The sequence below is a fragment of the Lepus europaeus genome, chromosome 3 (genome assembly GCF_033115175.1).
Source record: "Lepus europaeus isolate LE1 chromosome 3, mLepTim1.pri, whole genome shotgun sequence".
NCBI lineage: Eukaryota > Metazoa > Chordata > Mammalia > Lagomorpha > Leporidae > Lepus > Lepus europaeus.
The window spans coordinates 56,547,091-56,572,405 of NC_084829.1; the positions used below are offsets into that span (position 1 = coordinate 56,547,091).

Sequence of the window (25,315 nt, forward strand, 5' to 3'; positions counted from 1 at the left end):
TCTCTTTCTCTCTCTCCCTCACTCTATGACTCTGTGTTTCAAATTAATAAATACTAAATCTTTAGAAATTAAATTAAAAAATTTATTGGTTGGGCTGGCATTATAGCACAGAGGGTTAAGCTCCCACCAGCAGCACTGGCATCCTATACGAGCACTGCTTTGAGTCCCTGCTGCTCTACTTCCAATCAAGTTGCCTGCTAATGTGCCTGGGAAAGCAATGGAAGCTGACCCAAGTACTTGGGCTCCTGCCATCCATGTGGGAGACCTGGATGGAGTTTTGGTCTCCTGGATTCAGCCTGGCCTAGCCATGGCCATTGTGGCATTTGTGGAGTGAAGCACTGGATGGCAGATCTCTCTCTCCCTCTCTGTCTTTCTCTCTCTCTCTCTCTCCCCCTGTCTCTGTAATTCTGCCTTTCAAATAAATAAATAACACTTTAAAGAAAGAAAACAATAAAATATTGTTAGGTAACTATTAAAATTATAATAGTTTTCATTTATATACATCTGAACTATTATGTTCAAATTATTTAACCATCTTATTTTATATCGACCTTTGATAAGCTAAAAATTTTCCCCAAAATGAATCAACTTTTAGGGTATACAAAAGTATCTGGTCTTCTACCTTCTAAAACAATAAATAGTAGCTACATAAAAACATAAAATGTGTAATATCCTCACATTGACATCAACTAAAGTTTTTGAGCAAAATAAAGAGTAATGGGAGGGAGTATCCTGAAATATAATAACACACCCTCAAACATTCACACTTTGGAAACCAGTCATTAATAGCCATGATTCTGTTCCTGTTTGTAAAGTGCTGCATCACAGCAAGCAAGTTTGCTGGAAGCAATCATGACACACTTGTTTCATACCACGGAGATCATTTCATCCTAGATGACAACAGTAAGTGAATGTCTCAAATACCTGAACTGAAATATATTTTAGGGAGGAAGAGTGTTAGAATACATACACTGAAGCATTTTCTTTTTCTTAATTTTATTTTTTCCCAAAGAAACCTTTTATTTAAGGAATACAGACTTCATGCATTTCATAACTACAACTTTAGGAACACATTGATTCTTCCCATCACACCTGCCCTCCCACCTACTCTCCCACCCTTACTCCTCCTCCTTCTCCCATTTCCAGTTCCATTCTCTACTAAGATCCATTTTCAATTAACTTTGTACACAGAAGACCAACTCTATATTAAGATAAGGGTTCAACAAAACTTGGAGCTGGTGCTGTGGTATAGCAGGTAAAGCCGCTGCCTTCAGTGCCCGCATCCCATATGGGCACCAGCTCAAGCCGCAGCTGCTCCACTTCTGAACCAGCTCTCTGTTGTGGCCTGGGAAGGCAGTACAAGATGGCTAGGAAGTGAACCAGTGAATGAAAAGTATCTCTCTCTCTCTCTTTCTTTCTCTCTGTCTCTGCTTCTCTGTAACTCTGCCCTTCAAAAAAAATAAACACATCTTTTAAAAAAATCTGTCCTTCAACAGTTAAGACAAGCACTATTCAAAGTCACTGCATCTCAAAGCTAATTTCACTTCTTTTATTTTTTTAGAAATGTAGTTAACTTGAAAGACACACCCAAGAATGATACATCTTTTGGGCACACTTAGACATAATTATAGCTTGTGAGACATAAAAATATCCTCCACTTAAATGCACTAAAATGAATTAAATCTTTGAGAACAAGTTTTACTGTTAACTCTCATAATACAACTCTTTGAGGACAGAGATCCTGCATAGGAAGTTACTGCACAGTGACTCCTGTTGTTAATTTAACAATTAACTCTTATGTATGACATCAGTCATCACCCGAGGCTCTTGATATGAGTTTCTTAGACTATGGAAGCCTTCTGAATCCACAAACTCCTTCAGTATTTAGACAAGGCCATAAGCAAAGTGGAAGTTCTCCCTTCAGAAAAAAGTACCTCCTTCTTTGATGACCATTTTTTCCACTGGGGTGTCACCCACAGAAGTCCTTCACGTAGGACATTTTTTGCCACAGTGTCTTGGCTCTCCATGCCTGAAATACTCTCGGCTTTTCAGCCAGACCAGAATGCCTTAAGGGCTGATTCTGAGGTCAGAGTGTTACTCAAAGCAATTGTCATTCTATGACTCTGCTTCCCATGTTTAACTCCATCTATTATTATCACCAGACCTTTAATCTTATTTATATGATCACTTTAACACTTAAGATGGTATTTTTGGGCCAGCACCATGGCTCACTAGGCTAATCCTCTGCCTGTGATGCTGGCACTCCAGGTTCTAGTCCTGGTTGGGGCACCAGATTCTGTCACGGTTGCTCCTCTTCCAGGCCAGCTCTCTGCTGTGGCCCAGGAGTACAGTGGAGGATGGCCCAAGTGCTTGGGCCCTGCACCCCATGGGAGACCAGGATAAGCACCTGGCTCCTGGCTTCGGATCAGCACAATGCGCCAACCATAGCGGCCATTTTTGGGATGAACCAATGGGAAAGGAAGAACTTTCTCTCTCTCTCTCTCCCTCTCTCTCTCTCTCTCTAACTCTGCCTGTCAAAAAAAAATGGTATTTTTACCACCCAAGTTAAGGGGATTTGGGGACTCATGGCAAGTTTTTAAAATGTACCCTTAGAAGTAAGTCTGTATGAATGTATGCAGAACATTACAGCTTTACAGTTACAAACTTCATATACTTAATAATTAAAACTTTAGGAATACGGTGATTCCTGAAGCATTTTTTAAAAGTTTTTCACAGTTCTGTATCTAATCAATTTCCCAAAATTGTAGAAAAGGATACAGAAAGGTCTATCAAGTTTAGCAAACATAACGAGCTCTTAGAAAAAAATGCAACCATATCACCTTATAAAACTGATTCTTTCAATCTTATGAGATCTTGCATTTTATTAGCACAGTGAACATACCAACTAAAGCCAAATATCTCAATCCTTCCAGTTTTAGTTACAAACCCTAGTTGACTAGAGGAAGAAAGAATAATGTTTCCCTGTAATTTAACCAAATTAGAGAGAAGGAAGGATCTATGGATCCAATGGCTCCAAAGAAAAGCTTAAGGAAGACCTTTCTCTCTGTCTCTCTCTCTCTCTCTCACTATCCACTCTGCCTGTCAAAAAAAAAAAGCTTATGAAAATATCATAGAAAACAAAAATGTAGGTTGGGTTCACTTAATTTGAAAGCTACAGTTTAAAAGTCTAGAAAGTCATCACATCTCAAAGTGTCAATTTCGTGTCTATAGATCACCTTTTACTCTATTAGTTATCACAGATCAGGGAGAACATATGATATTTGTCTTTTGAGGACTGGTGTATGATGACTTTCAACAGCCCTGACTTGACTCTCAGGAACAGTTATATAAATATACACACACATATACATACACATACACACACATATACACACACATACACATAACTTGTTGAACTCTATATTTACTGTAGGGTTAATATTATGTGTATAAAGTTAATTGAAAATAGATCTGTGCAAAAAATAAGAATGGGAATAGGAGAAGGAGGAGGAAGAAGGGTAGGAGTCTGGGTGGGAGGAGGGGTAGGATGGGAAGAATCACTATGTTCCTAAATTTGTATTTATGAAATGCATGGAGTTTGTATATTTTAAATAAAAGATTTGTGGGAGGAAAAAGTCTACAAAAATTAGAGGAAAGGGTATAGATCTTTTAGCTAGCTAGCTAGATAGATAGATACAGATCTTAAATACTACATGGAAATAAGGCAATATCACTATGTCTGAGCTTAACGTTCCTATCAATAGTCAAAGGGAATCTTCCAGGGCCAGAGTTGTGGTACATCAGGTTAAAACTCTACTTGCAAAACTGGCATCCCATATCAGAGCACCAATTTGAGTCCCAGTTTTTCCTGCACTGCTTCCAATCTAATTCCCTGTTGATGCTCATGGGAAAGAAGTATAAAATGGCCCAAGTACTTGTCTACCTACCACCCAGATGGGAGGCCTCAATGGAGTTCCTGGCTCTTGGCTGTTGTAGACATTGGGGGAGTGAACCAAGGAATGGAAGATCTCTCTCTCTATCTCTATCTCTATCTCTGTCTCTATCTCTATCTTTCTCTCTTCCCCTCCTTCCTTCCCTCCCCCCTCATTGTCTTTGACTTTCAAATAAATAAAATAAATCTTTTTTTAAAAAAAAAGCAGGGTAGGAAAAAGGAGGGATCCTCCAACTAAATGTGATTCTCAAATGTGGTCCTCAAATCAGCTTCTTCACTTAACATGGAAATATTAAATGCAAAACTTCTGGTAATCATCATTTTATTTTTAATTTCAGTGAGATCACTTTTTCCCCTCTTTTTTTAAAGTTCCACATGAGTGAGATCACCTGATATTTATCTTTCTGTGCATGGTTATTTCATTTAATATAATAAGCTCCAGTTTATATCTGTGTTGTTGCAAATGACAAAATGTGAACTTTTTATGACTGGGTAGTATTCCATTATGTATATATATCACATTTTCTTTATTCATTCATAAGTGGATGGACACTTAGGTTGTTTCCATGGAAGAGTGGGAAAAGGTTGATTAATGAGTATGAGGCTATAGCTAGATGGGCGTAGGAAGTTCTGAGTTTCCACTGTACAGTGCATGACTATAGATAATTTAAATGTGCTGTATAATTCTTTATAAAAATACTATAAGATAGGATTTTGACTATTTTACCATAAAAATTGTTAAGTGTTTTTAGAGATAAATACATTCACTCTATTGAATATTCCACAATGCATACATGTACTGAAATACAGAAGTCCATAAATGTGCTCAATTTTTGTCTATTAAAATTTAATGAAAGATTTAAAAAGTTTTGTAAAAAATGAAAAAATAATTTCCACGTATGAGAGAGGAGAAAAATGCAAAATTTCAGATGCTGCCATGGCTTACTGAATCAAAAGTTGAAGTAGGGCTGCAATCTGATTTCTAACAAGTCTCCAGATGATTCTGCTGCTACAATTTGAGATCCATTGCACTACATGGACCTCCTAATTTCCCCCATCTCCAGGTAATATCTTACATGACTTATTAACTAAATTTGTAGTTTAGATTTTAGGTATGTAAAATAAAGGGGGAGCAGTTGTTAAATAATAGAAATAATTAATTTGGAAATGCATGAGTACCTTGGTTTACTTCTCTGTTCATGAACTTAAAATTTTATTATTTTCTTATAATTAGCAGAAGGCGTTAGGTATCAGCATGGTTTTCTAATAGCAAAGTGCCATAATTATTCTTACTTCTTGTTAGGATAGCTCACCAGATAATACATAATTAAATGAACATAATGCCATCCATTCCTTACATTCTTATAATCTATAGCAGTGATTCTCAAACTTTAGAACTATCAGAATCTTCTGGAGAGTTTGTCAAACTGCAAATTTTAGGCTCCACTTGAGTTCCTGATTTAATAGGTCTGGGGATGACCCCAAGTATCTGCATTTCTACCAAACACCATTGATGTTCTTGGGACCACACTTTGAGAACCATACTCTAGCCAAGATATCAAGATTCTTAGAAAAGACATTTACTCTTTTACGAGTCCTTTTTTTCTACAAACTACAAAGATATTGTACAGCTTTACACTTAGCACTGACTTGTAGGATGGCCAGGTTGTTCAACAGGTGTTCTGTTCTTATAAATAGCATTTCCTTGAATTGCACATTTTTTAAAAGCAGGAAATATATCTTAAATCAGTTTTGATCATGCACAGATCTTAGAATAGTGCCAGATAATGTAAAAAGTTGTGTCCCCTTCTTTATAATCATTGGGCACCTCAAGGAAGGAGAGAAAGATAATGGAGAAAGTACTAGTGGATAGTGTTATATAGCATTTGCTACTGGAGGATTATGGAAATCAACTACTACAAGATAATGCCAGTAATCTTTACATAAGAAGGTTTTCCTCATTTTTAAAATAATATGTTTTCATAATGTTTCATCAGGAGTTGAAAGGATAATTTCTGCTTGGCTATATTTCCTAAGAAAGCCAAAGACAAAACATAGCTAGCCTTTGAAATTCAGTAGTAAACATAACTTAATCTGATCATTTGATCGCTTTCATGATCTGGAGGAACTGGTACAGCTCACTTTGTTTGGCTTATGGGAAAAGCATATAACAACTCTACTTCTAATTTACCATTTTGCTATTCTATTAATTTCTTTCTTTATACAAAGGAATAGAGAAAATTTCATGTTCAACAATATTCCACAACCCAATTTCAACAGATGTCAAAGATGATTTACTCCATAACAAATCTGTTAGTTTTTAAAAGGAAATTTAACCAAAACCAGACATGTGAAATTCGTATTGCATGTGAATATCCTTTCATGTTGTGGTCTTTGGGACCTGAGCACAAAAAAACAAAAGGATTTAGATTGTGATCATAACAGTCTTCAAAAATCAGGTGGAAGGTATATATTACTGGCTATGAAAGTATAATTTAATTTTGAGGACAATACTTTCTTTGTTAGTTAAAAAAAAGTACTTTATTCTGACTTTGATCTCACTACATAGTTTATTCTTAGTTTGTAAATAATTCTCTCAAATGCCAGAGGGTATATTGAAGATGTAAGTCTAGAGAAATGTCTCTTAGCTGACCAAATAGTTAAGATTTTTGGAAGGCTTTATGCCTAGAAGGAGATCACACAAAATAGGCCTGGAATTCTTGGTCTGCCCTGATATTAACTATGTATACTTGGCTAAATCTTTTAATTTCTTTGAACCTGAACCTACAGGTAAATTACCATTAATGCCTGAAAGTTCATAGATTTCCTTTTAGGAAAATGAAATAAGAGGCTTTGTGAAAGTGCCCCTTGCACAGCTCTAGCCACAGTCACAGAAGGCAAGATTCACTGGCATCAAAAGTTGGGGTTTCCAAAAATTTTTTGGATGATTTCTTTTAGGCTGTATTATTTCCAGAAAGTACGTGTTATTTTTATATTTGAAATGGTATAGTCTGTCACAATTTAGGCAAAAAGGTTATTTTTTAAAATAAGGATAATTATCTTAGCAGTAGCATCATCAGTATCATCATCATTTTATATGTTTAGTGAGATTATTGGGATGTAACATGATTTTTTGACAATCTGGTGAAAGGAACTTTTATTACTTATTGAATTACATCTACATGATATGTTGGACAAGTTATTTAATCTCTTTAATCCTTGGTTTTTTCATCTGTGAAAGGAAGTTTTTTTTTACATCTAACTCAAAATGATTTATGAAGTTAATGAGAAAAATGCATATAAAGTGCTGGGAAAAGGGCCAAGAATGTAGTAAGTATCTAATAAATTATGTCCTTTGTTATAAACTGTCTTCTCCTTTCTTCACATAGTTTCATATGCAGCATAAGCACCATGTTTCATTATTTGTACACTCTAAAATTCGTATGCCTTTATCTCACTGCTCATTCACTGTACTCACTACAAATTCCACTGTTAAGTAATCCAAACTGAAAGCTGCCTCAGACTCATGCATGAGGTCTAAGTATGAGGAGTACACAATATCATAATGAGCTGCTATAATAAGCTTCACAAGGTCTTCAGTACAGTTTTTATATTTCCATCATCTCTTCCACATTTTCATGCACATAAGAAGTTTCTGTTATATAAGAAGTTACCCAGTCAACAAAACCCTTTTTATCCCTCTCTCAGTAGGTGACCACTACTACTTTCTTAGAAAAATTAGAAGTCAAACTTTCTGCCTCCAAATTAACACCTTCACATGGACTTGCACCGACCTATTCCTCTTTTCTATTACAGAGAAACAGGTATCTTATTCCAGCCATGGCCATCCCTTCCAATTCTGTTCAGTATCCCATTCCTTTCTCTTCCCTAAATGTAAGGTGGAATTCTAAACCTGGATCTAAACTGCTTATTGAACATCTCTTTCTTTACACCACAGGATCCTCAAATGAATCTATCATGGCTCTTGCTCCTCCGCCTCCACAGTGGAAAACACACAAAATCCTAACCAATGAATAACCTGATGAATTAAGGAAGCTGCTAACATAAAAGGAAATATGCTAGAATAAGAGTTTAGTGGCCGGTGCCGCGGCTCAATAGGCTAGTCCTCCACCTGCGGCGCCGGCACACTGGGTTCTAGTCCCGGTCGGGGCACCAGAGTCTGTCCCGGTTGCTCCTCTTCCAGTCCAGCTCTCTGCTGTGGCCCAGGAGTGCGGTGGAGGATGGCCCAGGTTCTTGGGCCCTGCACCAGCATGGGAGGCCAGGAAGAAGCACCTGGCTCCTGGCTTTGGATCAGCACAGCACACTGACTGTAGTGGCCACTTGGGGGGTGAACCAACGGAAAAGGAAGACCTTTCTCTCTGTCTCTCTCTCTCTCTCTCTCACTGTCCACTCTGCCTGTCAAAAAATAAATAAATAAAAGAGTTTAGTAAACCACACAAATTTGAATGGTCCTGCAGATTCCTGAAATCTGCATCTGTGTATTTAAAATTGGAAGGAAACATTTACTTGTATTGTGTTATTTGTGTTGTATATACTGAACTGTGCTGTACTGAGCTCTGATCTCTACCAACAGGTTAACTATAATTAATTTCTTGGGTATGATTCTATAAGGGCAGACTCTAAGAAAGACTACTATATTTTAAGGTAGTAGAATCCTTTATTCTCAAATATAATTTACATGGAATTCCAGTATACAAAACAGATGAGAGCTAAGTTTTTTCTGATTTTGGTATGGGCAACAACAACAAAAAAATACCAAAGGATGGGCTTCAAATATAAACTATTGGAAAAATCTGATTTTTAAAAAATTGTTCTACTCTTTACCTGCATTGTACATGCATTTTGCTGATGAATAGTCTCTCTAAACTATATTATCTTGGGGCCAGCACTGTGACATAGCAGGTAAAGCCACCGCCTGCAGTGCCCACATCCCATATAGGGCACCTGTTTGAGTCCTAGCTGTTCCATTTGCGATCCAGCTCGCTGCTATGTGCTGGGAAAGCAGTAGAAGATGGCCCAAGTTCTTGGGTCCCTGCACCAATGTGGGAGACCTGGAAGACGCTCCTGGCTCTTGGCTTCAGATCAGCGTAGCTCCGGCCATTGCAGCCAATTGGGGCTCTCTCCCTCTCTCCTTCTATCTCTGCCTCTCTTTCTCTCTCTGTGTAACTCTGACTTTCAAATAAATAAATAAACCTTTAAAAAATAAACTATATTATGTTTCTGAGTTTAGAAATCATAAATCTTTAGGGCAGGTGTTGCAGCATAGTGTGTAAAGTTGCCACCTGCAGCACTGGCATCCCATATGGGCACCAGTTCATGCCCAAGGTGTTCTGCTTCCAATCCAGCTCCCTGGTAATAACCAGAGAAAAGCAATGGAAGATGGCCCAAATGCTTGAGCCCCTACACTCTTGTAGAAGCCTCAGATGAAGCTCCTGGCTCCTGGCTCCTGGCTGTTGGCCCAGCTCAGGCTGTTGTTGCTATCTGGGGAGCAAGCCACAGATGTAATCTCTCTCTCTCTCTCTCTCTCTCTCTCTCTCTCTCTCTCTCTTAGTTTCTCCCCCCTCTCTGTAAATGTGACTTTGAAATAAATAAATAAATAAATCTTTTTTAAAAATTACATATTTTTATTTTGTAGGCCAATATTTTATGTAATCATTGAGAGATCAAGCAACATGTGTTCTATCATGGATAATTTTTAAACTGCAATTTCATGGTAAAATACATCAAAATTAGCAAAATGTTTGTACTTTTATAATGGTTCTTTTCTAAGTTTTATGTACAGAAATAAGTTATTGGATAAGTTGTATGAGTTCAGTATTGGGGCTCAATTATTGATACAAATTCAAAACTGTATTTTAAGCTGACTTAAACTTCCTATATTATTTTAAAGAAACCTCTCAAGAGACCAGGAATAAAAAATGAATATGCTAAACCTGATGAACGATTCCTATATAAAACCAACAACTAACACTCAATGGTAAAGAAATGAAATATTTCTACCTAATGGTTAGAAACAGACAAGATTGGGGGCCTGTGTTATGGCACAGCATCTTAAGTGGGTTCTGATCCAGCTACATGCTAATGTGGCTGGGAAAGCCACAGAAGATGGTCCAAGTGTTTGGGACCTGGATGCCCACACAGGAGACTCAGACAAAGCTCCTGACTCCTGTATTCCACTTGGTCCAGCCCTAGCCACTGTGGCCCTTTGGAGAATGAACCAACAGATGGAAGATATCTCTCTCTGTCTCCCTATTTCTAACTGTGCCTTGAAAATAAATAAATAAACCTTTAAAAAAAAGGGGGGGGGGACAAGAATGTATGCTCTTACCACTTTCATTTAATATTGCATAGGACAATCTGGCCAGAATATTAAAGCTACTAAAAAATAAAATTTTCCTAATTTAGTATAAAAGAAGAAATTGTCCTTATTTGCAGACAATATGATCAACCATACAGAAAAACCTACAGAATTCACAAAGAAAGCTTAAAAAAAGAATAAGGTTAGCTAGAATGCAGTATATGTAATCAATACATCAAAACTAATGTTTCCACATACCAGCTTTGAAAATCTATTCAGAAGAATATAAAAATAGAATAAAATACTTAGTTGTGAGTTTAGCAAAAATATACATCGAAACATTTAAGTCTATACATTGAAAAGGTCTATACATTGATAGATACATTTACACATTTGCTGAGAGAAAGTAAAGAAAATCTATGGGTCTTCAAGAGATTCGTGGAAAAGGCACACTATTGGTGCTGGCGCTGTGGTGTAGTAGGTTAAGCCTCCTGCTACACTTCTAATCCAGCTCTCTGTTATGGCCTGGGAAACTAGTAGAAGATAGCTAGAGTGCTTGGTCCCCTACACCCACAGGGAGACTCAGAAGAAGCTCCTGGCTCCTGGCTTTGGAACAGCCCCGCTCCAGCTGCTGCAGCCATTTGAGAAGTGACCAGTGAATGGAAGACCTCACTCTCTGTGTCTCCCTCTCTCTGTAACTCTGCCTCTCAAATAAATAATAAATATTTTAAAAATCAATCTTTAAAAAACAAAGAAAAAACTGCATGTTATCTTTTAATTCCATTTTCCATGTTCTCTTTGGAGTACTGAAGTGAAACAATACACCATATACAACATACTGGAAGATTCAATATTATTAAGATGGCAATTCTCCCTAAATATATTTCAAGACATCAAGATATTTACCCCTCTAAAAGTTGGAAACTAATCTCAACTTGTACCTCGTGTAGGGGTTAGACTTGGTGACTATGTTGCAAAGAATAGAATATGGAGAGAAAAAAATTAATAAATTCATAGTGGAGTAACCTGACAAATATTATTTAAACTAAATGCCATTAGAGGTTAATATCACAAATGAATAGTCATGTGGATAGCATATATGTTCTGATAAAATGAGATGACACTACCTGTGTTATTCTTCTCCAAAACCAACTATAATCCCAGTTAAATCATAAAACAAAACATATATAAAAATGATTGATAAATTATCATAGACTGGAGGAGACCAGAGGGGAATACCAAAAACAACAACAACAACAACAAAATAGGCTCCTGAATTGAATCCTTGAACAGAAAAAGGACATCAATGGAAAAACTAATGAAATGCAATAAAGTATGAAATTCAGTTTACAGTAATGTTCCAGTATTGCTTTCTTAGTTTTTTTAACAAACAGTAATATCAAAGGGTTAAAAGGCATAAGGGAACTCTCTGTAGTATATTTGCATATTTTCTGCAAATATAATATTATTACAGACTAAAAAGCTTATTTAACAAATCTGAGAAGGTCTTTTCTCATAAAATTTTCAAGCTTACACTGAAACTTATATAGAATTTATATGGTTCTGTGACATCCATTATAATTAAAAAAACAAATTTGAAGTATTTATGTTATCTGATTTCAAGACTTATTTCTTAAATTTTCTCTTTTTTTATTTATTTGAAAGACAGAGAAAGATCCTTCATATACTGGTTCAACAATTGCCCACAACAGCCTGGACTGGACCAGGGCAAAGCCAGGAGCTTGGAATTTGATTGAAGCTCCCACATAGGTGTCAGGGACACAAGAACTTGGTCCATCACCTGCTGCCTCCCAGGATGTGCATTATCAAGAGACTAGGAGGTCTCTAACCTAGTGATTGCTAATGGGTATACAGTTTCTTTTGATATGATGAAAATGTTCCAAAGTTAAACCATGGTGATAACTGTATAACTCAGTAAATATACTAGAAAGCATTAAATTGTGCACATTAAATGAGTGAATTTCGTGCTGTATCAACTATGTATCAATAAAACTGCTGAGTGAACTGATTTATATTTGTAGGTTTGTGTGCATGTACCCATGCTCCCCAATCAGATTCAAAGGGGATCTGAAAGCTATGGTCAAATCAAGAAAAGCACAAAGACACTAATTCATTCATGAACTTTTATTCTGTCAGGCACTGTGCTGATTTTCTTTTTATCTTAATCCCTACCATATCGTTTAAGGTAGATAACATTTTCTCCATTCTTAAAATGGAGGAAACTGGGAGTCAAAGAATTTGCCAAACAACATACAATTTATTAAAGTCATTACAGTCTGGAAATGCAATTCACTCCCATTTTCTAGCCTCTACACTACATTAAAAAAAAAAAACCATTTTGTGTAATTAATGGACTTATGCCAACAGAAGACAGAAAAAATAAATTAAAATGCCTATTTCATAGGATTACAAGGATCTGTGTTCTCTCACAATGGATGGATTAGACTATAAAATTCTTAAGAGGGATCATCATGGTTTCATTTTCTATTTTATGTCTAATGCCTAATTTAAATATCAATAAAATATGCTTATGTAATAAGTAAGATGTAAAATCTAAGCCCACTGAAACTAACAGGAAGTTGACCAAGTTCTTTACAATGGGCTATAACAATTTAAATTCAATTTAATACTATCTTGGAAAGCACTCCCAATAATCTTTGATGAATCATGAGTATCTGGAGTACTTTCATATGCTCAAAGAAAATGAATGGACAATATTTTTAAAGAAAACAAATACAACTATAGACAAGGACAATTTGGACTAGATTTTTGAGGAAGTTTGGGTCTAAAGTCCTGATCATTAGGAAATATGACATTAATCAATTCAATGCTTTATCAAGTGGCTTCTTTAGCTGAGATGGATTATACCAAAAAACTCAATTATTTAATATGCTGTGATTATATTTCTAACACATAAGAGTTCACCAAAAAAAGGAAATTTATTATCACTTTAAGTTTAGAATAAAAAATTTAGTGTTGTAACTATATTCTAATGTCATATGTAATTAAAACATTAGAATATTGATATGTTCTTATAATGCTCACTCATTTGGTACAAAAATATATTTTTGTTTTCTTTTAATCAATACCTTGAAACCAGGGCTACCCATTAATCCATCTTTTCCATGTCTTCCTGGTTCTCCCTGAAAAGAAATGTGTTTTTAATACATTTTGCACTAATTTTTCTTCTTTAAAAAGATACTTAAAATAATGTACTCAAGGAGATTTTTCTATCAAACTTACAGCAGGTCCAGGAAGGCCAGGAAAGCCCAAATTCCCCCTTTCACCTTTTGCACCCTGTAGCAAAAACAAACATTTAAATAAATCTTATGATGATGTTTTCACAATCCTACTCAAATTTACACAGGAAAGCCAATAAAATAACCTAATTGTAAGGTCCTTCAAAATGTTCATGGAAAATACACATGATTTAAAAACATGCACACACGCTGTGGCGCCGAGGCTCAACAGGCTAATCCTCCGCCTAGTGGCGCCAGCACACCGGGTTCTAGTCCCGGTTGGGGCACCGGATTCTGTCCCGGTTGCCACTCTTCCAGGCCAGCTCTCTGCTGTGGCCCAGGAGTGCAGTGGAGGATGGCCCAAGTGGTTGGGTCCTGCACCCCATGGGAGACCAGGAGAAGCACCTGGCTCCTGCCTTCGGAACAGCGCGGTGCGCCGGCTGCAGCGTGCCAGCCGTGGCGGCCATTGGAGGGTGAACCAATGGCAAAAGGAAGACCTTTCTCTCTGCCTCTCTCTCTCACTAGCCACTCTGCCTGTCAAAAAGTAAAAAAAAAAAAAAAAAAAAACCATGCACACACATCTCAACTTTTGCACCAAAATTAAGTTATCTTTCACTCCCACTGTTTTATCAACTTTTTTGAATCACCTTCAGATGTAGTAAGAGTTCAGAGAACAACTCCTATTGGCCCTGCAACTCAGCTAATTATTATCTGGCTAGTGCAGCAGATACAATATAATAGATTGAAAATGTTGATAAATGCTGATGTATTATTATAGGCATCTTAACACAGAAACAACATCTTGGAAAAAATGAAAGTCAGGAGTATGTAAAATACACAGAGAACATAATCTCAGTCTGAGAAAATAGGAAGGCCCATAATAATGGATTCTCAGTGGACAGGTTTTTAAACAGTTACTTCTTCCTAAAAAATCTTTCACTATAAATATTTTAAAAGCTCAAAATGATCAATAATATCATCCAGTCTTGTAGAATACCATGCATTGCAGTCACCAGTTATTTTTCAGTTTTTTTAATGGCTCTGAATAAGCCCCCTGAGAAGGATGAAAAAATTAATTGTTCTAACACTGGGCAAAGACTGCAATTCAAGTTTCTATGTTCCCCACATTACAAGTTCAATGTGAATATTTGCTGTGTGATCCACACTTCCCTTTTTGCCATAAAATCCTGGTGATCCTTTATCTCCTTTGGGACCCATTTCACCCTAAAAAATAAAACATAAATATTAACATTAGAGAACTCTTTATGAACTATTATGAAGAAAAAAAAACATACACCAGATAATGTTTGTTTAAAGTTTAATATGCCAATGCAAAAGTAAAATTGAAATAAAGTTCATTGAAAAAGTCCTATTTTCTAGACTTTATAAATAAAGAATGAAAACAAGGATAACTAGTACTATCATAAGGCTTAAAGTTAGGCAGTAAAACTTATTCATCAATTTTTAAATAGCATAAGATTGCACATTTATAACTGGAAACTTTAAAGGTAAATGTTCCAAGATCTATGCAAATTATGACATTAAAATTAACTTAAATCATTAACATAACATTATTTATATATGAACAGTTATGTATAACACATTTGTCCTAAAAAATACTTTCATTTTGAATCAAAATATAGGATATATCTATGTTCATAAGGAATATTAGTATATAGTTTTCTTGTGCTGCCATTGGCTCCAGTACAGTAGGCAAATACTGGTCCCGTAGAATCATTTGAGTTGCTTTCCTTCCATTTTCCTTTTTTTCAGCTTCGAGATTTTCTGCATGTGTTTTTAAAGGAATACTATTATTTCATCTCTGAATATGTTATTGAATTCTCCAATGAAGACATCTGGGCATGGACTTACATAATAGTTCATGGAAAATTACACTATGAAAAAGTAGGTACAGGTTTCAATTATTTTGTGGCAAAATAAACTGATCTTTTAATTCTACTTTCTTCAAACTTTTTGAAGTACATACATATTTATGAGAAGATCTGTTAATTACTAATTCAAATTCTTCTCATGTCTTTCAGATTTTTTAAATTTCACCTTGAGTCATTTTTATATTTCTGTTTTTCTAACTGTCCATTTCTTTCTTTTTTTTTTTTTTTTTTTTTTTTTTTTTTTGACAGGCAGAGTGGATAGTGAGAGAGAGAGAGACAGAGAGAAAGGTCTTCCTTTTTGCCGCTGGTTCACCCTCCAATGGCCGCTGCGGCCAGCGCATTTCGCTGATCCGAAGTCAGGAGGGCCCAAGGACTTGGGCCATCCTCCACTGCCTTCCCAGGCCATAGCAGAGAGCTGGCCTGGAAGAGGGGCAACCAGGATAGAATCCGGTGCCCTGACCGGGACTAGAACCCGGTGTGCCAGCGCCACAAGGCGGAGGATTAGCCTGTTAAGCCACGGCACCGGCCACTAACTGTCCATTTCAATCAAGTTGTCTGATTTGTTGGTACAAAGTTAACAGTCTGCTTGTACTAGTTTTATAGGAATTTTTATAGGAAAAGTAGTGATGTTCTGTCTCCAGTTACTAATTTGGAAATATGTACCTTCTTACTTTACTTCTTGGCCAGTCTAACTAAAGAAGTCTCTTCATTTTGTAATTCTGATTCTCATTTACTATCTTCTCTTATGTTACACTGACATTTTGGAGTGTAAAAATATATATATACAACACAGCTGAATTTAAAAGAAACTAATTTCAACCTTTGATCCTGGCATTCCATGAAGCCCAGGGAAACCAGGAATTCCACGGTCACCCTGAAAAAAAAAGCCCTAAAATTAATTAAAAAGAAAAATTTTTCAGTCCAAATAATATCATCACATATTCTTCAACATCATCCTTGTCAAAATCTACTAGAAAGAAATCTGCGAACAGTTAAATTCATATCTTCATGAAAATCTCTATGAAAGATGAATCCCCATTGATTAGGGTTTCATTTATGATCATAAAAGAAAGGATTTTTGATCTAGAGGAATCTCATCGGCAATCCTGCCTTCAGATTTAGTGAGCCACCACCTATTCTGAAAACAACTCTGGCTTACATAGGGGCAAGACCCATGGATTAATTGAAATGACTCCAGTGCCAAGCTTCTGTGGAGACAAAGTTATCCTTTTGAGGTACCTTTAGTTCAGTCCGGACAGACTGAAGTGAAAATATCAACATACACTAGGACTCTGGAATTTTTTTTAAAATTCCTGATTTTACAAATTGTTCACAGCAGGGATCTGTTCAGATTATGCTTATGAAGATGAAAAGCCATAAGAGAAAAGACAAAGAAGCAGCCTAGCCACTTGATGTTCAGTGGATACAGATTTAGTATTAGTTCTGTGGAAAATGCTGGGTATCATAGCTTTCTCTTAAAAATCTTAACTGTGAAGAGAGAGTTAAGAGAGGACCAATGACTATCATGGCATGATTTGGATCAGAATCACATGTTTTTTTCGACTTTAGCATGGGAAAACGTGAAGAGGCAGAAATAGCTACACCTTATAGGCCAGGCAAGCATCTCAGTATAAGGACTGCATTCAGACTGGGGTTTTTATCCATGGGTATGGGTCCCCCATTTCTTCTCCCCTCCCTCTTTAGGGAAAATCTGGATGGGGGATTTTTGGGTGTGGAACTTTCTGAATCAAAGTCCTCTGGACAATCCTGGCCATCAGGGTTCTTATTTATTGGAGAAACAAATGACTCTTTCAGTCCAGTGATTATGACTGGTTGGACCAGCTGTGTTGCTCCCTCAATTCAGTGAAGTCTAACTGATAGAGGACAAGCAAGGACACCCTGGGCTAGAGGAGACAAACGGATAGGTCCTCCTTTCAAGACTTGTTTCTTCATTCCATTACACATAAATTTATTTTCTTTGAAAGTTCTCATTTTCTTCTGCCCCTCGTACACTACCTAGTTGCAATAGCAGGATGACCCAATGATAATAAACTAACAAATCATAGCAAAACCTGTTTTCTCAGATTCTTCTTGGACTCGCTGTGTGTAATTTCTTGTCTAATTAAAGGAAAGACACTTGTCACATGAGTGTGCTCAGGAGAAAAGGAGGGAAAAGGCCAGATAATGACCTTCCCAGCTTATGTGGTCTGCTTCAGGGGAGAATGGCTAGGTCAGAGAGACCTTCCTGCTTCTGCTGTCTTCTCAGTGCCAATTTAGGGGCAGTGTGACCTGGCCACCATCACTAGTTGTGACAGACCTTGAGAAAATTGAAGCTTCAGTTTCCTTATCTGTGAGATGGGAATAATAATTTTAACATTCTAGTATTGTCATGAGGGCTATATTAGCCAATAGGCTCAGCACAGGACCTAGCATCTAGGTTTTATATATTGGTTTTATGAGCAACATTATTGCTTCTATTTACCACTATTGACAGCATGTACTCTAGGAGATTCAAGTCAGACCAGATACCAATGCCATCCAAGGTTGCAAAGTGATTAACTAAAAGTGCCTTTCAACAGTTACTTAACAAACAAGAGGAAATGAAAGGTCAGAGGGAAAGTTGGAGAGAAGACACAAAGCACCCAATAAACACTGACTAAATGGTTGTAATGATAGGGATTTGCAAATCAAAGAATCAGTCAATCATTGTGACTCCCTGCAATTCTCCCCCTGTTAGCATTCCTGAAGGCTTAACCAGAGGTCCTGAAATAATTATTACTTCTTCCTACTAAATGTTCAATTATTCTCTGTCAATTCAATTGACTTATTGTTAATATCCAAGAATCTTTGAGCTTCTTTTCTAAAGATTTATTTATTTATTTGAGAAGCAGAGTTATGGAGGGTGGTAGCTTTGGGATCCGCAAGGAGGGAGGCCTATACTTCCGGGAATGGAGAGTCCTTGTCAAGGTCCTCGCCTCGAGGGTGCCTAAAGGTCAACCAATGAGGATCAGACCCGCCTCAACCTTTAACCCCCCATGCCCTGAATCTATAAAAGGAGCCCCCCCAATCTCTGATGCGCAACTTCCCCCTGCCCCTGCTCTGTTGCTCTGTTGGGACCGGTGAACCTCACCCAGGAGCAGAACCCCAATAAAAGCCTGTGAATTAATTGATTCATCTGCCTGGGAAGATTTGTTATGTACTGGACACCTTGCAGATGGGGCCGAAACCCGGGAGCTGAGGTTGCGTGCCTCCCCTTTCTGGGTTCGAGGCCCCCTCGCTCCTTGAACCTGTCTGGTGCCCCAGGCTGACTACGGACCACGCTCAACCAACTGTAAGTAACTCCTCCCTTGCTCTCCCTCCCTCCTCTGGGTTGGCCCAGTCTCTTCGATCTCCTGCTAGCTCTCCATCTGGACAGAGACCTCCAAATCATGTACACGTGGGCTCTGTTCTCCGCTATTTAGCCTCCCAGCGGCTGTGGAGACGTCCCGCCGCTGGCTTGGCCCTGTAGAGGACTGACCTCTAATCCGTCTGCTGAAGTCCGGGACAGGGGATGCCCTGACCGAATTTCAGTAGACCCGGGCTACCGGGGAGACCTTGGGATCTGGCCAATCCCGCGGGTGGGACTCAAAATGCCCCCTGGCCTGCCTGCTAAAGAACTTGAAGAAACTGGGACTGGCCCAGGACTTACGGAGTATGCCACCATTGCTGGAAGCCAGGTAGCCACGTGGCCCAACCACCAGTGTCAAGCTACACCCCCTTCCTAATGGGATGCTCCTGCTTCCCTGGCTGCCCTCCAGCAAAGTTTTAAAAGGACCTGTTCCTGAACACGTGGCTCTCTAGCCTCCTGCTCTGGTCTCCTTTCTCTTCTCTCCTGCTCACTCTCTCCTCTCATCTCTCTCTTCTCTCCTCACTACCTCCTCTCCTCTCTTGTCTCTCTTTTACACTCTCCTTCTCCCTCTTTTTTCCCTTCTTCATCCCACCCCTCTGGTCTGCTGGGTGGCCAACTGAATATGACATCATGGGCCTAAGGTGTTCTTAGGGAAAAGGCAACTGTAACTGTAACTCTAAAAAGACACTGAGTTTGAAGGAATTTCTCTTTGAATCTAGGAAGATCACTACCTTTGAAAATATCGCTTTGTAACTTGCTGAACTTATTTTGCAATTTATTTTAACAGGTTTCTGGGTAATCGGTACTCAGTGAAACAGCAATGGGTAATTAGTACTTGTTTTAGATGAATGCAATTTTAATTTTAATTAAATTCAGGTAGAGATATATAATATCAGCATCTTAAGTCATTTAGGTGTAACTGCTAATTTAATGTAAACTTTTGTATACTCAGCATGTTATATTCTATAAAAATTTTTGGGTTAGTTTATAAACTGTCTATGAAAAGAGTTCAACATTGCTTGGAGTAACTCAGGCTGAAATTTGATGTGTTACCTTAATCTTAATCTGAGATTTTTAACAGATTATTTCAAAACATAAATCAAGGAAATTGGCAGATGGAAAACATCACAAGTATAGAAATGTGTATTTGGTAAGGAAGGTTAAAAGGAAAGAGTTATTTTGAATAAAGAAAGGACAGGTTTGTAAGACTGACTTCATCCTAATGGCTAATTTACTCTAGACTGGAATGGAAATGATGGAATGTTTCAGGTAAGTTGAAGAGGGTGTGTGGAAGTCACAGAAGGTTACAGAAGAAATCTTGGATCTTAATGAGAAAGGCACAGAGGCCTAAAGAGTTAAATGTTCTGTAAAATCCTACAAGTGCTTTCAAAAATGCTATGTGAAGCAAGCATGTGCCTCTTGTTGGTTTATAATGAGTTTATAATTTTAAATGAGGCAACTTAAAGTCTTTTGTCATCCACAGTTTTATATATCAGATTTGCTGCTCATAAAACTAAAGTGTTGTTGGTTCTGTGTTTAGCTGTCCTCCTATAGGTTCTCATGGACTTTTTCCAGCCACATCTATTGTATTCAGTACTTTGGGATGGTGCTGTAAACAGATGAAACCAATAATGTATTATAGGTACCAACTGAAAGTATGGTTAGCTGAGGTTACTAAGAGCAGAAAGTAATTCAAATCAATTGATAAATTAAAAAAAAACAGTTAAAGTTTTAAAAAGCTAGTATTGAAACTGCTATATTTGTTATCTAATGATTTAAACTGCTTTCTAAGTTTTCATTTGATATTGCTATTTTTAGTAAGTGATCTGGGACTGGCACCCCCATTTCTCTATTCTAAGTCCAACTTGTTCTCTCATTTCTCTATTATCTTCGAGGTAGGAAGCTAATTCTATTCTGAAGGACTCTCCAAGGTGCACAATTTGATTTTTAGATTAGAGATGGGACTTGAGCACCCCTTGACTTGCATCCTCTGGTCTGCTTTAACAAAAACCAGGAGGAAGAGAAAGCTAGGCATCAGAAATGTAAAGATAGGTGGCAGACCTATTTATAGCTGTTCTGTACAGTGATCTGCCCTCAAGGAGACCCAACAGGCCAGTCCACTGCAGTGGCTTTCAATATGGTAAGCCTGGGCTTCAGCAGAAATCAGCTTGTGAAGAGCCCTGGCAACTCTGCCAGCCAAGATCTCTGGAAGTGGAACTGCCCTGGAGTTGAAGGACTTCAGGTCAGAGCCACGGATCTTATTGGTTCTAAGCTGAAAAGCCCCTCACTCAGCCCAGCTTCCAAAGTGACCACCACAGCTGAGAGGGACGGCCAAGTAGGGTCAGTAACATTGCAGGCAGAATTGTAAATTTCCTGTTAGAGATGCCACCTGCCTTTACCTAGCCAGCTCTCCTCCCAGGCCAGGTAGGTAATGGAAGTCAACAGGATGCCTTCCCCAAGGAGGTTCACACCTCCCTTAGGATGTACCCCATGTGAAGAGATAGGTCTGGGCCTCTTAACTTACAAGGCCTAAAGCACACCTGATTATTATCAAGCCCCTTCCGTCAGGTTCTATTTGCTTCTCAATCAGCAAAGTTATTCGTGGCTTAGACAGCACTTTTTTGGGTCCTCTAATAATGACTCTGTCCTTTGTTCTAGACCCTGTCTAGCCCATTTGGGTCTCATTCCTTTGTAATAATAACCTCTACTCTAACATCAATGACTCTGCTCCCAACCTGTGTGTACTGATGGTCCTCTCCTCCACTTAATGTTGCATGATTATTCAGAATTTCTCTACAGAGAAACCCCTCTACCTGCAAAAGTTGAGTGGCCTTTCTCCTGGTCTTGGCTGGGGTCAGATTTAAACCACATCCATCAAACAATCCTCACAAGGGTCCAGAGAGCCCCCTCATTTCCTCTCCTCTATGAAATCCTTTCATTACCTGGTTAATGCCACTCTTAGGATTGCTATTCTCACCCTGACTTATATACTACAGTGTCTGTTTAAGTGTTTATAGCAGGTGATAATGGAATGAACCAAGGCCTTCAGCAACCAGGCAGTCAACGAGGTGCTTCTCCATCCATACATGCCTGTCCCTGAGGAGCCCCAAGATACCCACAGCGGGCCCCTGTAGACGACACCCCCAATCAGCAGGAAGTAGCCAGGGAGACTCATCGTCGCCCCCTTTCCTATCATCAAAAGATCAGGATGGTAGCTTTGGGATCCACATGGAGGAAAGGCCTATACTTCCGGGAATGAAAAGTCCCTACCTGTACTTCCGGGCAGTTAAAGTCCTTGTCAAGGTCCCTGCAGGTGCCTAAAGGTCAACCAATGAGGGTCAGACCTGCCTCAACCTTTAACCCCATGCCCTGAATCTATAAAAGGAGCTCTCCCAATCTCTGACGTGCGACTTCCCCAGCCCCTGCTCTGTTGCTCTGTTGGGACCGAGGAACCTCGCCCGGGAGCGGAACCCCAATAAAAGCCTGTGAATTAATTGATTCGTCTGCCTGGGAAGATTTGCTACGCACTGGACACCTTGCAGGGGGGAGTCTTCCATCTGCAGGTTCACCCCCAAAATGGCCCAAATGGAAGGAGCTGGGCAGAAGCCAGGCGCCAGATGCTTCTTCCACTCTTCCGCACCCACCCTGTTCCCCCAGGTTAGAAGCCCAAGCACTTGGGCCATCTTTGGGTCAGCTTCCACTGCTTTCCCAGGTGCATTAGCAGGGCACTGGATCAGAAGTGGAGCAGCCAGAACACAAATTAGTGCTCATATGCGACTGGCACCACAAGCTGAGGTTTAACCTATCCCACAGCACTGGCCCCAAATCTTTGATCTTAAAAATGAGTGCTCTTTCAACTTTTCATCCATTTCAGGTACTCTTCTACTTTTCCACAACTTTGAAAATCCTTACTAGAATCTAATGACTTCCAACTCAGCCTCAATCAATTTCTCTTTTGAGCTCCAGATTCACTTGTCCAAAGTTTAGTTACCTACCTTTTACATCTCAAAAGTACTTCAAAATAAACTTATTCTGTGGTCACCTCAATCACCCAATTGCTCTAGTCAAAACTAAGACTACTAAGTTGAGACTTTTTCCACCACTTTTCTCCACTAATTCCAATATACTTTTAAGAAACCATATAGAATTAATTATTCTCTTGGCTTCTCTAGTGGCAAAAGAGGGAGATATTTGTGACTGATATAATTTTTATAAAGGTTATTCATTCACATGTTTCAAAAATGACAGCTATTCAAGGCTTATAGAGCCCACTAAAGGCAATTCCTTTTACTCTAAAGTTCCCAGCACTGTAAGTTCTCAATTTTCAGCATTATCTACTGATTTTTCACAGGAAACATACAGAGTTAACCTCTCATATCAACCAACACCATTTCCCTGCACCTATTTCTAATCTGCACTAATCCCCTTAACTTTCTATTGCAGTTTCAGTTAAGTCAGTAATCGGTGTTCACTATATTGAGTCACAGCTAAGCCATACATGTACTTATTACTCATTTTCTTGTCCAAATATTTAGTTCTTCTAGAGTCAAAATTTATCTTTTGGTTGTGCTGCTTACTTTCCTATGAACTTATTGCTATATTCAACTCCAAATCTCTCCAACTGCTGAGATCAATTCTAAAAAAAAAAGTGCATTGAAAATTTCACATTCTTTATTCTCTCATAAAGTTGTCTCTTTAATTTCTGCATACACTTGTTCTCTACATTTGTGTTTATTCTTTTGTTTAGTGAAGCACATTATTCAGTGGCTTCCTGAGAACTAATTCATAGTGATAACATTTGAGATCTTACATCTCTATAAATTTCTTTATAATATCGAATTATGTAATTGATAACTGACTTATAAAAGTACAATTTTGAGGGTTTTTTTCCCCTTAGACTTTTGAAGGCTCTGTTCCATTCCAAATCTTGTTTCAATGTCACCTGTGAAGTATGTAAAGTCTTCCTTTTTTCTGACAATTTGTAACTTTGCCTATTTTGAGGGAGGGTCATGAGTTGGGTACAGAGGTAGCAGGAATAGTGGTATTTTCCCTTTCAAAAAGCTTATAGGTCTTCCTTTTGTTTGCAATGCCTGGACATTTTATAATATTATACATAAGTATGGTTGTAATAATTATTCCAGGCACTCTATACATATATCCTAGAGCCTGCACACATATATATTCTACATTACACTTCCAGTCTCCATCCATACTTTACATAGACAGCCTCCTGTCACCCACCTACAGAAGTAGACATGCAACTGTGTTGAGGGCCTTTAGGAGGTCAGAGGTAGGAGAGAGAGAGGCCCACAGACCCTGGAAATGGGATTGAGATAGATTGTATAGTGATTGCAAGAACCTGGTATCTGGAATATGGTCTATAACAGGGTCATGAATGGCAGGTCTGCTTCCAGGTTGCCTGAAAACTCCTTGCTCAGCACTAAGGAGCACAACTAAAGCAGGCTCTATCAGGGATTCTCCTTCTCTGAGGGCATTCATAACTGATTTTTTTAAGTCTCCCTCGCTACACCTTGTATGAATTTCTTCAAAGAATTTTTGTTTTTTAATATCTAACTTTCCTGAGCTATTTGGCAATTCTTGATCAACAGCTGATATAAAAGTAGATCAGAAACTCTCAATAGGTACAGTTCACTGACTATGATCTATAGTGTAACATGCTCTTCAAAAACATTTCATTGGATAGCTCTGGGCATCAATGGATTTCCCATAGAAGGATCATCTGGGCCTGAGGCATACAGGACTTGCTAATAGCGTTTTTGATGTCAGGTTGGAGGAGTATGAGTTTTTGGGATGGGTCAGCACTCTCTAAATCCCATTGTTGTAGTACAACTCTATTTCTCTAGCCTAGAGGCCCTCATTTTTGCTCAGAGAATAAACTTTTATTCTTCTTCCAGGTTGAAGAAGAGAAATTTACCTTAAGAAGGGAGAGTGGGATGTAACTATTCTTAGACATTCAACCATGCTCTCAAAAGCACCAATGAACTTAGATTTTATGGCAAATAGCTGAGAAAACAGAATATTGGTATCATCACTGACTATATTTGACAAGGTACTATTTTTTAAAATCTTGTATCAGTAAGTGTAGAGAGGAAGTTATAAATGAAACAAGACTGTGATTGTTCTATTGACTGCAATCAAAAGTTAAAGATAAAGGGTACTTCAAAAAGTTCATGAAATATAGAATCAAGATGTAAGTTTATGTTGGAATTTTTTTTTATAATATTTGTTCCCTTGAATTTTGAAGACCCTGAAATCAATTGCAAACATACATACACACAACACATATATACCTAATATATATATATATACACATATGTCATCAAAAAGTAGACTACGAAAACAGATACCAACTAAAACTAAACAAAATAATACTTGTTTGAGACTTAAAAAGAAATTAAACTTACCAATATTGGCACTATTTTTACTGTTTCTCTGGACTAGCCAATGAGTTTAAACAAGATACAGTGGTAAGAGGGATAAACA

General features: G+C 38.1%; 1 protein-coding gene across 2 annotated transcripts in view; it reads right to left on the bottom strand.

Annotated features, from left to right (window-relative positions):
* The window catches only part of COL21A1 (collagen type XXI alpha 1 chain), a 172,134-nt gene that overhangs the window by 40,460 nt on the left and 106,359 nt on the right, over positions 1-25,315 (bottom strand). For both annotated transcript variants that reach the window (XM_062186299.1, XM_062186298.1), the window contains 4 exons: positions 16,244-16,297; positions 14,700-14,755; positions 13,536-13,587; positions 13,382-13,435 (listed from right to left, as the gene is read on the bottom strand). In XM_062186299.1, the coding sequence (XP_062042283.1) occupies positions 13,382-13,435; positions 13,536-13,587; positions 14,700-14,755; positions 16,244-16,297 (216 nt within the window). The remainder of the gene's footprint in view (positions 1-13,381; positions 13,436-13,535; positions 13,588-14,699; positions 14,756-16,243; positions 16,298-25,315) is intronic.